The sequence below is a fragment of the Gobio gobio genome, assembly GCF_949357685.1.
Source record: "Gobio gobio genome assembly, chromosome: 24".
Lineage (NCBI taxonomy): Eukaryota > Metazoa > Chordata > Actinopteri > Cypriniformes > Gobionidae > Gobio > Gobio gobio.
The window spans coordinates 41,492,110-41,507,645 of record NC_137120.1 but is presented as its reverse complement, the minus strand read 5'-3'; the positions used below and the strand labels follow the sequence as shown (position 1 = coordinate 41,507,645).

Genomic DNA, 15,536 nt, shown 5'->3' with positions numbered 1-15,536 from the left:
TCACATGCTTCTGCCTCAGAGAAAATAGACGGAAGCTGTGGCTAACAGACGAACACTGAACGAATCAGGAAACGAATCTTTTTGATGAACGGACTCAAAAGATTCGTGTTTTTAGGGTATTAGGTACTGTTAAACGTACTGTTTTCCCCAAATAACCACTAGATAAAATACGGATACGTTTTTGTAGTTGGTTTGGACTACGTTGACCAGAGTGATGTAGAACAATGGTGACGTAAAAAACGTATTTCGCGTTAAGTGATATCATTTTTAACAGTAAAAGTGTTCTAAAGCTTGGGTTTTGCAGAACATCGCAGTTATGATATAAGAAGAGCAATAGTGGGTAGGCTACTTGTCATTTAAGGAAAACATAATATTTTCAGAATTACATTTCCCCCAAACCGTCAGTGAGGTAAAACGCCCTCCAGAGGGCATCGCTTCCCACTATCATAAATACTAACATGTTCTGAACTTCAAAATCTTTGTTTATCCATCAAATGTAATCTATATAGGTGGTTGAATAAAAATATTTGGACTTTATATTAAAAAATTACCTCACATTAGCATCCGCTAGCTAGCCAGCCAGTTAGCAATTTTTTCAAGTTGATTTTCAGCATGGTTCATTAATACATTTGCATATTTATTTTGGCTTATCTTTTTAATTTTAAGCTAAAATATAGTTTTCAATAATAATTACATAAATTACAAACCAAGTATGAAAAATATCCATGGGTTTTCATGTTAGCTATTAGATTTTTAACAAAAATTGTACTCGTTTTACCACAGGTGAGGTAAAATGCCCTCACTCTGACAAAGAAATTCGCTTTATTTACAGCTAAGTCAGAGTACAAGCTGTAAATAAAGCGAATTTCTTTGTCAGAGTGAGGGCATTTTACCTCACCTGTGGTAAAACGAGTACAATTTTTGTTAAAAATCTAATAGCTAACATGAAAACCCATGGATATTTTTCATACTTGGTTTGTAATTTATGTAATTATTATTGAAAACTATATTTTAGACACATTTAACTTTAGTTTTACAACAAATGGGGACGTTTCCCCCACTCCACCCTAATCAAAACCCCCAGGACTATCAGAACTCAGTGGATCATAAGTATGATAGACAGAGCTCAGAGGATCATAAGTATGATAGATAGAGGTCTCTAACACTGTTTGCATGAAGTGGAAAGTGGTCTTGTGAACGGAAGGTAGCTCTAACCACAATGATGTTCTTCGACCTGCACACACTCACAAACCTCTCACGTAGGCTATCTTCTGTCCACAATGCTAATAATGTTGTGTTAGCGACAAAAATACATGTGCCTTTTTTTTTTTTTACACTTATCTGGAGTGTCAGATATTAAGTATTTATATATCAAAACCCGTGAATAATTATGTTTTTAAATGTATATGAATCACTTTGACTAAACTCTGAAAAGATGGTTATCAGTAGGACTATATTTAAACACCCATGTATAATATGAGCGGCCATTGGCTGAATCTTCAGCACATGCTCTGTTTGTGAAGTGAAACCACAGAAACACAGTCACTCTTCTAAGATGCTCATATTAATGTGCCGGTTAATCCTGCTCTTTGTTTCTGTGAAAGGTAAGATGTGTATTGCTACTTATTTGATTAATGTCTTTTCTTTTTTTTGAGATGTGCCCAAAAATGGTAAATATGCTCACTTTTAAGGGTTGACTTCCAGATCTGTGGGTTCAGCCGAAGTCAAAGATATACTGCAATTAAATGTGTTTCAGGAGTGTGTGGTGATGAAGTGAAGTCAGTGTGTGTGACTGAGGGAGATTCTGTCACGCTAAAAGCTGATGTTACTGGAATAGAGAGTAAAGATCAGATCCTCTGGACGTTTGGACCTAATGAAAGTCGTATCGCTGAACTCTATAAGCTGGACATTGATATGTTTGACAGTTTTAAGATATTTGGAGACAGACTCCAGCTGGACAGTCAGACTGGATCTCTGACCATCACAAACATCAGATCTGAACACACTGGAGTTTATAAACTAGAGATCCGCAGAACTAGTGGGAAATCGCACAAGACATTCAATGTGACTGTCTATGGTGAGACAAACATGATTTATGATAATATAAGCATTTCCATTCTCATGTCTGAGTTTGCTCACATTAAACATGTTTTCCAGCTCCTCTACCCGTTCCTGTCATCACCAGTAACTCTTCAGAGTGTCCTTCATCATCCTCATCCTCAGAGTCCAGATGTTTAGTGGTGTGTTCAGCTGGGAATGTGAGTCATGTGACTCTCTCCTGGCACACAGGACACAGTTTATTGTCCAGCATCAGTGTGTCTGATCTCAGCCTCAGTCTCTCTCTACCTCTGGAGGTGGAATATGAGGATAAGAACGCCTACAGCTGTGTGCTCAACAATCCCATCACCAACCACACCACACATCTGGACAACAGTCGACTCTGTCACACATGTGAAGGTATGTAAAAAGATTCTGTGGAACACAAATCATGTGGATTTTCTACACAATGACTGTCCCGCAGTGCTGTGTAGATTACTTATAAATTGTAATCTGTTACTAATTACAAATTACATGACGAAAATTACAGTTAGTAACGTGCTCTTCGGTCATTTCTGACCGGAAAATGTTCTGTTTTGAAATGTTAAAAATCACAGCTTCATCAGAATGATAAGAAACTTGGTGACTTTTCTTGCATTACGTATGTAAACACACAAAAAAATTAAGGGTCATGATTCGAGCATGCTAATTGGTCGTTAAAAAAAAAGGAAATGAATGGGAAATCGGCAAAAACACAAATTCACAGAAAAAAATCTATATTTCTAACAACAATAAAAAAATCTAAAACTTTATAATAAACAGTCTTTGAGATTTTTTAAATATATGTTAAAATCCATTAAAAAAAATCATTAAATGTGTTCAAAAGAGAACTAGTGAATTCTCAAGCCTCTCCATAGAGACCTCTAGTGGTTATGATTTCTTAAATAATTCCAAAAGAGGGGCTAATCTGCCTTCAAAAAAATTTATTTTGAAGGCCTAGTCTCTATTTTAACCTAAAAACTGCAATAATTCAATTTTTTTTTTTTTTTTTTACATTTTTACAAATTTACATTTGGCAAAAATATACCCTAATTATTGCATAAATATTTAAAAATACCATCAAATCATCTCAAAATACAAAATTAAAAAGAAAAAATATTATTGAAGACAAATAAATTGTATTGGTTTTACTGGGGTGGAGGAAGTTTAATTATTAGGTGTCCGGTCACTTATGACCGTGAAGACGACCAATGCAACCCCTAAACCAAGAGCACCAGAGGGATAATCCATTACATTATTATTTATCTGACTACTTTTTGATACAATTCGTTTTTCACATTGATTTGAATAGGATAATCTATTGATATAAAAATACAAAGAGAAAGAAAAATATTCCATTCTTTGTTATCAACAACATGACGTGCATTAAATATTAATCTGAAGTGAAAAATAAGATATATTATTATTACACTGAACAAAATTATAAACGCAACACTTTTGTTTTTGCCCTCATTTTTCATGAGCATTCTCTATGTACACAAAAGGCCTATTTCTCTCAAATCTGTGTTAGTGAGCACTTCTCCTTTGCCGAGATAATTCGTCCACCGCACAGATGTGGCATTTCCAGATGCTGATTTGACAGCATGAGTATTGCACAGGTGTGCCTTAAGGCTGAAATTAATTTTTTCTTGCGCTAAACCCATGCTGCGGCCCAATTCGCCTACTTATACTACGACCTAAAAGTATGTACTCTTTTTGTGAAGAAAAAGTACATACTTGTGAGTGTGTAGCAGAAGAGTATGCAAGCTTTGGGACTACTTCGTCATCTTTAACGGACTCTGTTGCTTAGTTACGTGCATCCCATCACCGTTTAAACGGCCCTGTCAATCATCGTCACAGTTCAAATCCTCCACATTCAGTTTAATCTCGGAGAGAAATGTAGTCGCACGTTGATCTGCCATTCGTGGGTCTTTAATGCAGAGACTCCTCTCATGTGTTTGCAGTTTAAATATAATGATGCATTTAAAAGTTAATAGCCAAACGTATCATTATAAAAGTTCTCAATGCTGCTGCAGGTGAAATATAATGAGGATAACACTGAATAAATATCTTTTTTTCAGGTTAAATACTGATAATAGCTCACTCAAACCCCTTTATCTAACCCTCTCGACTTAACCGTCAGACTCGCATAACCGTCATGTTTGTAGTTTTTTAACACTTTTTATCCGCATTTGTAGTTCTAATTAAATCCTCATCCATCTCGCAATGGGTTGTGGGTAATATCAGCCGTTAGAGTGCGCATCAATCTGCACTTCTGACCGGAAATAGTAGACCATCCGGGAATCTTTGGAATACTCTTTTCAACATACTATGATTTGGGATAAACTAATTCTTTTATCGAATACTATTTAGTACGGATATTATGCGAATTGGGACGCAGTGCCAGACTCGTCCATGGGATTGTCAGACGGAGAAGCGTGATTGGTCACTCAGAGAACACGTCTCCACTGCTCTAGAGTCCAGTGGCGGCACACTTTACCCCACTGCACTGGTGATGTAAGGCTTGGATGAGCTGCTCGGCCATGGAAACCCATTCCATGAAGCTCTACACACTGTTCTTGAGCTCATCCGAAGGCCACAGAAGTTTGGAGGTCTGGAGCTCTTGACTCTGCAGAAAGTTGGCGACTTCTGTGACCCTCAGCATGCGCTGACCCCGCTCTGTGACCCTCAGCATGCGCTGACCCCGCTCTGACCCTCAGCATGAGCTGACCCCACTCTGTGACCCTAAGCATGAGCTGACCCCGCTCTGTGACCCTCAGCATGAGCTGACCCCGCTCTGTGACCCTCAGCATGTGCTGACCCCGCTCTGTGACCCTCAGCATGAGCTGACCCCACTCTGTGACCCTAAGCATGAGCTGACCCCGCTCTGTGACCCTCAGCATGAGCTGACCCCGCTCTGTGACCCTCAGCATGAGCTGACCCCGCTCTGTGACCCTCAGCATGTGCTGACCCCGCTCTGTGACCCTCAGCATGAGCTGACCCCACTCTGTGACCCTAAGCATGAGCTGACCCCGCTCTGTGACCCTCAGCATGAGCTGACCCCGCTCTGTGACCCTCAGCATGAGCTGACCCCACTCTGTGACCCTAAGCATGAGCTGACCCCGCTCTGTGACCCTAAGCATGAGCTGACCCCGCTCTGTGACCCTAAGCATGAGCTGACCCCGCTCTGTGACCCTCAGCATGAGCTGACCCCGCTCTGTGACCCTCAGCATGTGCTGACCCCGCTCTGTGACCCTCAGCATGAGCTGACCCCACTCTGTGACCCTAAGCATGAGCTGACCCCGCTCTGTGACCCTCAGCATGAGCTGACCCCGCTCTGTGACCCTCAGCATGTGCTGACCCCGCTCTGTGACCCTCAGCATGAGCTGACCCTGCTCTGTGACCCTCAGCATGAGCTGACCCCGCTCTGTGACCCTCAGCATACGCTGACCCCGCTCTGTGACCCTCAGCATGAGCTGACCCTGCTCTGTGACCCTCAGCATGCGCTGACCCCGCTCTGTGACCCTCAGCATGCGCTGACCCCGCTCTGTGACCCTCAGCATGCGCTGACCCCGCTCTGTGACCCTCAGCATGTGCTGACCCAGCTCTGTGACCCTCAGCATGCGCTGACCCCGCTCTGTGACCCTCAGCATGTGCTGACCCCGCTCTGTGACCCTCAGCATGCGCTGACCCAGCTCTGTGACCCTCAGCATGCGCTGACCCCGCTCTGTGACCCTCAGCATGCGCTGACCCCGCTCTGTGACCCTCAGCATGCGCTGACCCCGCTCTGTGACCCTCAGCATGTGCTGACCCCGCTCTGTGACCCTCAGCATGACCCTTTGTGGCTGAGTTGCTGTTGTTCCCAATCGCTTCCACTGTGTTATAATCCCACTAACAGTTGAGTGTGGAATATTTAGTATAATATTGGCCTTATTGCACAGGTGTCCACCGATCACGGCCCCACGCTTCTGAGAGCGGCCCATTCTCTCACTAATGTGTGTAGAAGCAAACACACACACACACACACACACGCTCATGAGAGCGGCCCATTCTCTCACTAATGTGTGTAGAAGCGTCTGATTTATACACCTGTGGCCATGAAAAGGGGTTGAACACCTGAACTCAGGGATGTGGAGGCGGCTCAATACTTCTAGCAATATAGTGATGGATCAATATCTTTGTGGAATGACTGCACATCTCTCAACTTTATTTTGGTTAGTTTTGTACCACCACTAAAGCAAATGTTGAAGCATAATCACAATGTGACTGCAATAACGTTCCAGGTCAACCCAAAACGCTCAATTAAGAGTTAAAGGGTTAATTCACCCAAAAATGTAAATTGTGTCATTAATGACTGAGCCTCATGTGGTTGGACACCCGTCAGACCTCCGTTCATCTTCAGACACAAATGAAGATATTTTAGTGTAAAGCTGATGCTGAGAAAGGCTTCAGATAGGCCTCCATTGGCATTCAGTACATTTACACTCACAAGACCCATAAAAGGCACTAAAAACGTCGTTACAAAGTCCATCTCACCACAGCGACTCTACAATAATCTTACGATGCGACGACAATAGTTTTTGTGCGAAAAAAAAATCTAAATAACGCCTTTATCCAACTTGTTCTTGTCTTCCGTGTGTGTCTCCACGACGCATGCGTGAGAATATGAGCAGATCCGGCGTTCGGGAATCCATGAAATGCCACTTTAGCCCCATTTTGAGAACTACGCCGAGACCTAAAGCACGATCAGTGTAGAATTCAACAGCTGAGATACGCGCGTCTTCCTCTGCTCGTAAACAAATCTCTTCTGGGTCATGTGTCCGAACGCCGGATCTGCTCATATTCTCACGCATGCGTCGTGGAGACACACACGGAAGACAAGAACAAGCTGGATAAAGGTGTTATTTAGATTTTTTTTTCGCACAAAAACTATTGTCGTCGCATCGTAAGATTATTGTAGAGTCACTGTGGTGAGATGGACTTTGTAACGACGTTTTTAGTGCCTTTTATGGGTCTTGTGAGTGTAAATGTACTGAATGCCAATGGAGGCCTATCTGAAGCCTTTCTCAGCATCAGCTTTACACTAAAATATCTTCATTTGTGTCTGAAGATGAACGGAGGTCTGACGGGTGTCCAACCACATGAGGCTCAGTCATTAATCACACAATTTACATTTTTGGGTGAACTAACCCTTTAAGAGTTAAAAATCAGAATTAAGATCAGTTTTATTTCTCTTTATTTCCACACAGTGGTCTGATCCTCTTCTCTCTCCTGCAGTCTACAGTTATTCTGAGGGTGTGATCCCAGCGCTGGTTTTTGCTGTGGTGGGCGTCAGCGCTGTGGCTCTACTGGTTTCTTACATCACATACAGAAGAAGAAGAAGAAGAAGAAGAAGACCATCACAACATCACTGATGCCTTCTCTTCTGTGGACACTAGAGGGCGATAACTCATAACTGTTCAATTGAATTCATGGGCGTTAGAATATTGAAATGTGCTTCTTTGGAGTCTAAAAACAACAACAATTCCTTTAATAATTAGCACACCGTCATCTGAAGTGCAATGTGTCACAGCAAATATAACAGTTCTATCTAACAAAGTGACCCTTTTTAAAACATGCCAGTGGGATTTTACAAACGAGGACAAACAAGCAAGTAAAAAAACAGCATTTCCAAAAGTCATGTCTAGTAGCATGAAAGGAGCATTATTTTTTACTGACTAATATCAAGAAGATAATATGACGCTTTATTTACCCGTACACCGATGTGGTTTAATGCACACCCGTTTAACCCGAGTAAGCTACGGGAACTTTGAGCATTGGATATAAAAATGTTGATAATAATGAAATGATGTGCTTAAAAAACTAAAAGACAAGGGTTTAACACAACAGCACAGAGCCGGCTTTCAGCAGATGAGTGTGTGAAGCGCTGGTGTGTGTGTTGAGACATGTCATGACTTGCTGTGCTATGATACAGGAAAGACGGGTAATGATTACGGGAACGATAGAAGCAAAGCAAAATCACCCCAGGGAACCAAATAACAGCGAGTTATTTCATCACACAACACACACGCTGAGAGAGAGCAAACCAGGCCCGATGTGAGAAGAACACTGCATTAAACTTGTACACGTCATTTGTTTTTGTGCTCCTTGTGTATTTTGCTGTGTCTGCATGCATAATATATTTCCCAGAGGTGAAATTGGATATGCAAAAGAGTTCAGTCCTTTCAGTTTAAAAGCAGTTTTCCTTTCTGATTCAGACATGCTGGTTCTGCCACAACATGATCAACTCAAAGAGAGCGTTTACTCATCATTTACTCACCTCATGTTCTTCCAAACATGGGACTTTTTTCTCCTTTGGAACATAAAAGATGATATTTTGGTGTTTTTGTCCATACAATGAATCTAACTGGGGTACAATTCTTCCAAAATATCTTCTTTTGAGATGCAAAATGGATATGAAAAAAGACAAATAAAGGAGAAATGAGTCAATCTCTGCTCCGTCTGGTGTTTTTAAGATGTTAGGGTGTGATGAAGCTGATCAGTGTGTGACGGTGGAGTATATCGTCTCTTCTGTCCCCTTAGGCTTCTGTTGGACAGATAGAAGGGAAGACATCACACACTCAGTGAATATGCTGAATAACAAACGATGAGCTTAGCAAACCTCGAATTAAATAAAACATCCATTTGCAAATAAAATGTAAATATGTGGAGTGAAACACCAGCGTATAAATATAATCATAATACATAAATCAGGTCCAAATGTCCTTTAAAGCATAGACACATATTATTTATAATTCAAAACCATAATGTTCTGTTCCTCTATGATTGATAATTTCAGAGTAATCGCATCCAGAGGTGGACAGTAACTGAGTACATTTACTTAAGTACACTTTTTGAGTATCTGTACTTTCCTTGAGGAGTATTTTTTTCTGGAAACTTATGACTTTTACTTCACTACATTTGAAAGACAAATATCATACTTTTTACTCCATTACATTTCTATCAAGGCCCTCGAAGTAGAAAGTCATAGGCTTGGATGATTTTTCTTCTTTAAAACGTGATTCGTTTTTTTTTGTTTTTTTGCAGACAGCCTATCAGTGATCACTCTTGTAGGATTGCATGAAGTTCAATGATTTCCAAGTATTTTTTGAACACCAATCAACTGATGGCAAAATAGAAGGCGGCAGTTCCCAGACGCAGTGCGCGAAAATATAGTCATACTGAAAAGTTAAAATTCAGAAGAGCAGACGTGGATAAGTGTGAAAGTGCACAGAAAGCTGCCTCTCAGACGCCAGAACACAAGAGCTGAAGTTTAGTTCTACTAATTCTACTAAAATCTTATTATAGTCAAAAAAGACTGACTAAAACTAAATCCAAATTTGCTGTCAAAATGAACACTGGTATGAAGTATGATTGGTTAAATGATTTTGATAGATTTATCCGCCAAGTTGCCTTAGCCTTGTGAATCAGCGCTAACACATAGCTAATGTTCCACAATGATGTTAGTTAGCATGCAAAAACGTAGTTGGGCTAATAATGTTAACTTCAGAAATATGTTTTTACATAATCCTGTCAAATAAACACAATGTAGAAACTTTTCTTTTCTAGTATGATTTTGACTTTGATAAGAGCTTTGTAACTTTTAAGCAAGTATTTAAATGAGTTTAAGGTATGCTATGATGGAGCAGTGCATTCATACAACAATGCAACGATAATAAAATAATGCGTTTACTTTTACTTTTAAAAGCAAGTACTTCTGTACTTTTACTTAAGTAAAAATCTATCTTTACAACTTTCACTTGTAATGGAGTAATTTTTAACCAATAGTACTTTTACTTTTACTCAAGTCATGGAGTTGTGTAGTTTGTCCGCCTCTGATCGCATCAAAAGATGAAGCCACAAGAAAGAGCATTGAGTTCTGATTAATATTTTCTCTGCATGCCACGCTTTTAAAATGTGCTTTTTCTCTCTAGTGTAAGCGTGAACATACCTTGTGTTGTACATTTGGTACAAACGTTGTTTCGGCGTAATCTACCTCCGCAAGGTCCGTCTGAACTGCTTCACCCTCATGCGGAGAGTCTTCAAAATAAGTGGAGAGGAGGGGTATCAATTAAAAATAAATCATAAACGAATGAACACAGATATGCTTGTTGCATCAGCTCCAGTTAAGACTTGCCTTTTGTTCTTGATCGCTTGCGTTTCCTGAGACAGTACATCATAATCGCAAGCATAGCCAGAAGTACAGCAGGTATCAATGCACCATAAAACCTTTTATTATTGTGACCTGGAATAAAAAGAAGGAAAACTGTAGGTTGTTGGTATAATTTGAAACAAAAACTGAAATAACTGCTCATTACAGTGTAGACGTACCTGCACATGTGTGACAGAGTCGACTGTTGTCCAGATGTGTGGTGTGGTTGGTGATGGGATTGTTGAGCACACAGCTGTAGGCGTTCTTATCCTCATATTCCACCTCCAGAGGTAGAGAGAGACTGAGGCTGAGATCAGACACACTGATGCTGGACAATAAACTGTGTCCTGTGTGCCAGGAGAGAGTCACATGACTCACATTCCCAGCTGAACACACCACTAAACATCTGGACTCTGAGGATGAGGATGATGAAGGACACTCTGAAGAGTTACTGGTGAGGACAGGAACGGGTAGAGGAGCTGGAAAACATGTTTAATGTGAGCAAACTCAGACATGAGAATGGAAATGCTTATATTATCATAAATCATGTTTGTCTCACCATAGACAGTCACATTGAATGTCTTGTGCGATTTCCCACTGGTTCTGCGCATCTCTAGTTTATAAACTCCAGTGTGTTTAAATCTGATGTTTGTGATGGTCAGAGATCCAGTCTGACTGTCCATCTGGAGTCTGTCTCCAAATATCTCATTACTGTTAAACATATCAATGTCCTGCTTATATATTTCAGCGATACGAGTTTCATTAGGTCCAAACGTCCACAGGATCTGATCTTTACTCTCTATTCCAGTAACATCAGCTTTTAGCGTGACAGAATCTCCCTCAGTCACACACACTGACTTCACTTCATCACCACACACTCCTGAAACACACAAAGAAACTTAATTATAGTCACTGTAATGAAAGAGGCTTACAAATAAGAGCGATTTAGTATTATTATTATTTACTAATAGTAACAGCAAGTACTACTAATAATTCAAATTATCCAAAAGGTGTAATTTATATATATATATATATATAAAGGGGAAAAAACTATATTTTATTTACAATAAATAAATTGTATAATGATAATACGCCAACCTGAAATGTGCTACTCATGGTAAGACACACTACTAAAATAACACATTAACTATATAAGCCAATAAATTATATGGAAATTCATAGTTTTTTAAAATAATATTATTCAGTAAAACATGTTCTTTTTGATTGTATACGGTAAGGTAACATTACAAACAGGATTTTACTCATTACTCATCAGTTTTTTACAGTATACTAGCACTCGCTCTGAGTAAACATTTGTTATCAGTTTCTTATGAATATAAACACTATCACATTAAATAAAAACAGCCTCTGGATATTGCAGTTCTTTAGCTAGGCCTGGAAATGTTATAGTTCAGGGTTATAGTTATGTTTTATGTTAACGTGGTTACTTTAAATCGGGGTAAAATGGTGATTCTGCACAAATGCAAAGCGTGTTCACCCTTAGGGAAGAAAGATTCCCAATCCTGGTCACTTAAGCTACTTTCATCTGTCAACACACACATTGTTTTGAAGATAAACTACTGAATATATCCCAGAAATGCGCACATTTACACTTTTTAACGTTAGTTCTCGGTCACTAAACACATCGCCTTCATGTCATCTTTCTGTTGACGAACTGACAGAAACACTTACCATCCATGAGCAATAGGAAAACACACAAGCACGTCGTTTTTCTAATAATAATCCTCAACATTGTGTCGTAAAGATAACCGAATTCCTCATGATGGGTTTACAGGAGCGGTCAGAATCCGCTGGACGAACAGGAACACGGATATGAGGATGCGGGTCTCATGGCTAATGTCTAAAAATCTACATCTAATCGATCATTAAGAATCTTTTTCTCATCCAAGCCGAAAATAAATAAAGAAAATAAGTCATTTGCAAAGCGTGTGAGTCGACCTCGCTGTTTCTAGTCCCGCCCTTTAACTATTACAGGCAGAACAGTGGTTTTTCTGGCACATTATAGAAAGTGGGGTAAGTTGAGCCAGTGTGTACTAATGTATGTGGTCTTCAAGATAAGAGAAAATAAGGCAGACGTACAATTAAAGTATCTAAAGTTATGTCAGGGTGTTTGCTATCAGTGTAAATGATCAGAATGCATCCATGGCAAAAGGTTAGAAAAATATGGCTTCTTATTAAAAAAATCTATGTGTTCCTGCGGCTCAATTTACCCCAGGTTAGGGGTAAGTTGATCCGAGTCAGTGGGTAAGTTCTGCACCATCAGGGAGTGAATCTGAATCAAACCAATGTGAGGTTGTGAAGATAATTTACCTCTTTTAAAAACACCTTCAACAATCACATTTCCTTTTACAAATACTCATATTTCTGTTCTTAAAGTTAATTTAACAACACAAAACTGACCAAATGAAGCTGAAATAATTGTTTGCATTTCTGAAACAATATGTTGGACACCAAAGTTGTAACCTTCCCAAAAAACAGACTGAGTTTGAGTAAAATAAGATATAATACAAACTAGTAATACAGCAGAAACTAATAAACATGTTAGTCGGACGGTTCTTGTCATGGTAGTTTCTCTGCAATGTTGAACATGTTCGGCCATTATGGAGACATGTGGAAAGATAAATATGATTATCATCTTCTGGTCATTATGAGGGAAGGGTTTGCTGTGCTTACACTGCTCCTATCAAATAAAGAACACGAGAAACTAAACCAGTGGAACATTACATTGAAATTACATACTTCAGAGATTTAACTCAACTACACGGTGGGGGGGATTTAAAAAGCTGGCTCAATTTACCCCACAGCATCTGGCTCACTTTGCCCCATAGCGGCCATTTTGGATCAAACTAGCTAGTTTATCAATTCAGGCTGAATGATTTGCATGGTTTAATATATTGCTAAACCACCAATAAATGGATCATAAATATTTTAGACCTGGGTACATTTGCTTGACATGACAATAAACGTGTACAGTTGCCAAGATTAACGGGGTGGCTCAACTTACCCCACTCCCCCCTATTTTGCACTGCCCATTTTGCGATTTAGGCCTAGGTTTTTGAGGAAAATGTGCAAAATTGTCTTGCCTCGAATTATAAATATGACCTATTTAACATCTTGGGATTTCTGTCTTTGGGATTTGGATCATCTTGGACCAGAAAGAAAGCTCAGGTTGTCGTTATGATAATATCTCGTGCTTTAAGCGTCAGTATTTGCCTGAGCTTCTTAAAGCTGATATAAGGCAGTATTGATGTCAGGCCATCGAAAGCACCTCATCCACCTACACGAGTCCCGCACATGCACACGCTCATTGTGCACATCTTGCATGTTCCACTGGTGCAAACCACACTTATAGATACAGTCGACTGACCTAGATTACATTAAGTGATTACATTACATTACATGTATTGAGATGCGCAAACTGATTAAACTATATATGCAAAATCTATGAAGTTCAGATCATTGATTGGACTTTATTTGCTCATTCTAAAATAGCATTAAACATAATTCCTGCATGTGTGTGGTTAAAGCACGTGCAGTGCAAGCTGTATAAAGGAGATGATAAACCATACAGTAATGATCAGTGCGGTTTTCAGCCCCTTCCTCTTCTGTTCCGCTCAACTACACAAACGCTCATCTCAGATCTCCATCATCTGTGATGTTCACAGACGTTCTCACAGCTCAGGCCTTACGATTAGAGAAAACAATAATCAACAGCGTACACAAATGATCAGATCAGCACAAACATGACCCTGATCAGGTGACAGTGGCTAAAGCGTCTCGCACGTCACGTTCAGAGTGACCACTTCCTGTTGAGATGCAACTTTTACGCTCACCAAAAGTTGTTGCAAACAACAAAATATGTGTAGATAGCATTTTAAAATGCAATGAAAACGTTCACCAGGTTTTGGATATCATTCGTAAAAAAATTAAATATAATAAACTCAAAGTTTGCGGTGTTATGAAAGATTAAAAATGGTGTTTGATTGAGTGGTTGTTCACGCTGATTATCATAATAATCGTGTGTGCTTTGAGATGTAACGATACACTCGTGTCACCATTCGATTTAAATCATGATACTGATATTTTAAGGCAAAATAAAGACTCTTTTTAACACTCTAAAAAAAACAAATGCTGGGTTAAAACAACACAATCTTTGAGTTCAAACAACCCAATCTTTGAGTTAAAACAACCCAATTGTTGAGTTAAAACAACCCAATATTTGAGTTAAAACAACCCAATCTTTCCAACCCAATCTTTGAGTTAAAACAACCCAATCTTTAAGTTAAAACAACCCAATCTTTCCAACCCAATCTTTGAGTTTAAACAAACCAATCTTTAAGTTAAAACAACCCAATCTTTGAGTTTAAACAATCCAATATTTGAGTTAAAACAACCCAATCTTTAAGTTAAAACAACCCAATCTTTGAGTTTAAACAAACCAAACTTTAAGTTAAAACAACCCAATCTTTGAGTTAAAACAACCCAATCTTTGAGTTTAAACAATCCAATATTTGAGTTAAAACAACCCAATCTTTAAGTTAAAACAACCCAATCTTTGAGTTTAAACAAACCAAACTTTAAGTTAAAACAACCCAATCTTTGAGTTAAATCAACCCAATTGCTGGGCTAAAGCAACCAATCTTTGAGTTAAAACAACCCAATTGTTGGGTTAAAACAACCCAATCTGTGAGTTAAAACAACCCAATTGTTGGGTTAAAACAACCCAATCTGTGAGTTAAAACAACCCAATTGCTGGGTTAAAACAACCCCATCTTTGAGTTAAAACAACCCAATCTTTTAGTTAAAACAACCCAATCTTTTAGTTAAAACAACCCAATTGCTGGGTTAAAACAACCCAATCTTTTAGTTAAAACAACCCAATTGCTGGGTTAAAACAACCCAATTGCTGGGCTAAAGCAACCAATCTGTGAGTTAAAACAACCCAATCTTTGAGTTAAAACAACCCAAACTTTGAGTTAAAACAACCCAATCTTTCCAACCAAATCTTTGAGTTTAAACAACCCAATCTTTAAGTTAAAACAACCCAATTGCTGGGTTAAAACAACCCAACCTTTGAGTTTAAACAACCCAATCTTTCCAACCCAATCTTTGAGTTAAAACAACCCAATTGCTGGGTTAGTCCATTTTCAACCCAACTTGGGGTGTTTTAACCCAAGGTTTTTAGTATGTGTACTTTTTTATTATTATTAAAATAATATTATTATTAGTGTATTATTATCAGAACACA

At 39.1% G+C, this 15,536-nt stretch overlaps 2 protein-coding genes across 2 annotated transcripts; one reads left to right on the top strand and one right to left on the bottom strand.

The window, feature by feature from the left end:
- The first annotated feature begins 1,357 nt into the window (after nucleotides 1-1,357).
- LOC307120885 (CD48 antigen-like) lies at nucleotides 1,358-8,563 on the top strand. The gene is made up of 4 exons (XM_079808107.1): nucleotides 1,358-1,604; nucleotides 1,757-2,077; nucleotides 2,158-2,457; nucleotides 7,354-8,563. Exons 1-4 carry the CDS (start codon nucleotides 1,556-1,558, stop codon nucleotides 7,488-7,490), a joined length of 807 nt encoding a protein of 268 aa, XP_079664233.1. The 5' UTR covers nucleotides 1,358-1,555; the 3' UTR covers nucleotides 7,491-8,563.
- Nucleotides 7,314-12,298, bottom strand: LOC307120882 (CD48 antigen-like). Its single transcript, XM_079808103.1, has 6 exons — nucleotides 11,960-12,298; nucleotides 10,827-11,147; nucleotides 10,447-10,746; nucleotides 10,253-10,360; nucleotides 10,067-10,155; nucleotides 7,314-8,662 (listed from the first exon to the last, which is right to left on the bottom strand). The coding sequence occupies exons 1-6, from the start codon at nucleotides 12,018-12,020 to the stop codon at nucleotides 8,615-8,617; spliced, it is 927 nt and encodes a 308-aa protein (XP_079664229.1). The 5' UTR covers nucleotides 12,021-12,298; the 3' UTR covers nucleotides 7,314-8,614.
- Between the last annotated feature and the right edge of the window lie 3,238 nt (nucleotides 12,299-15,536).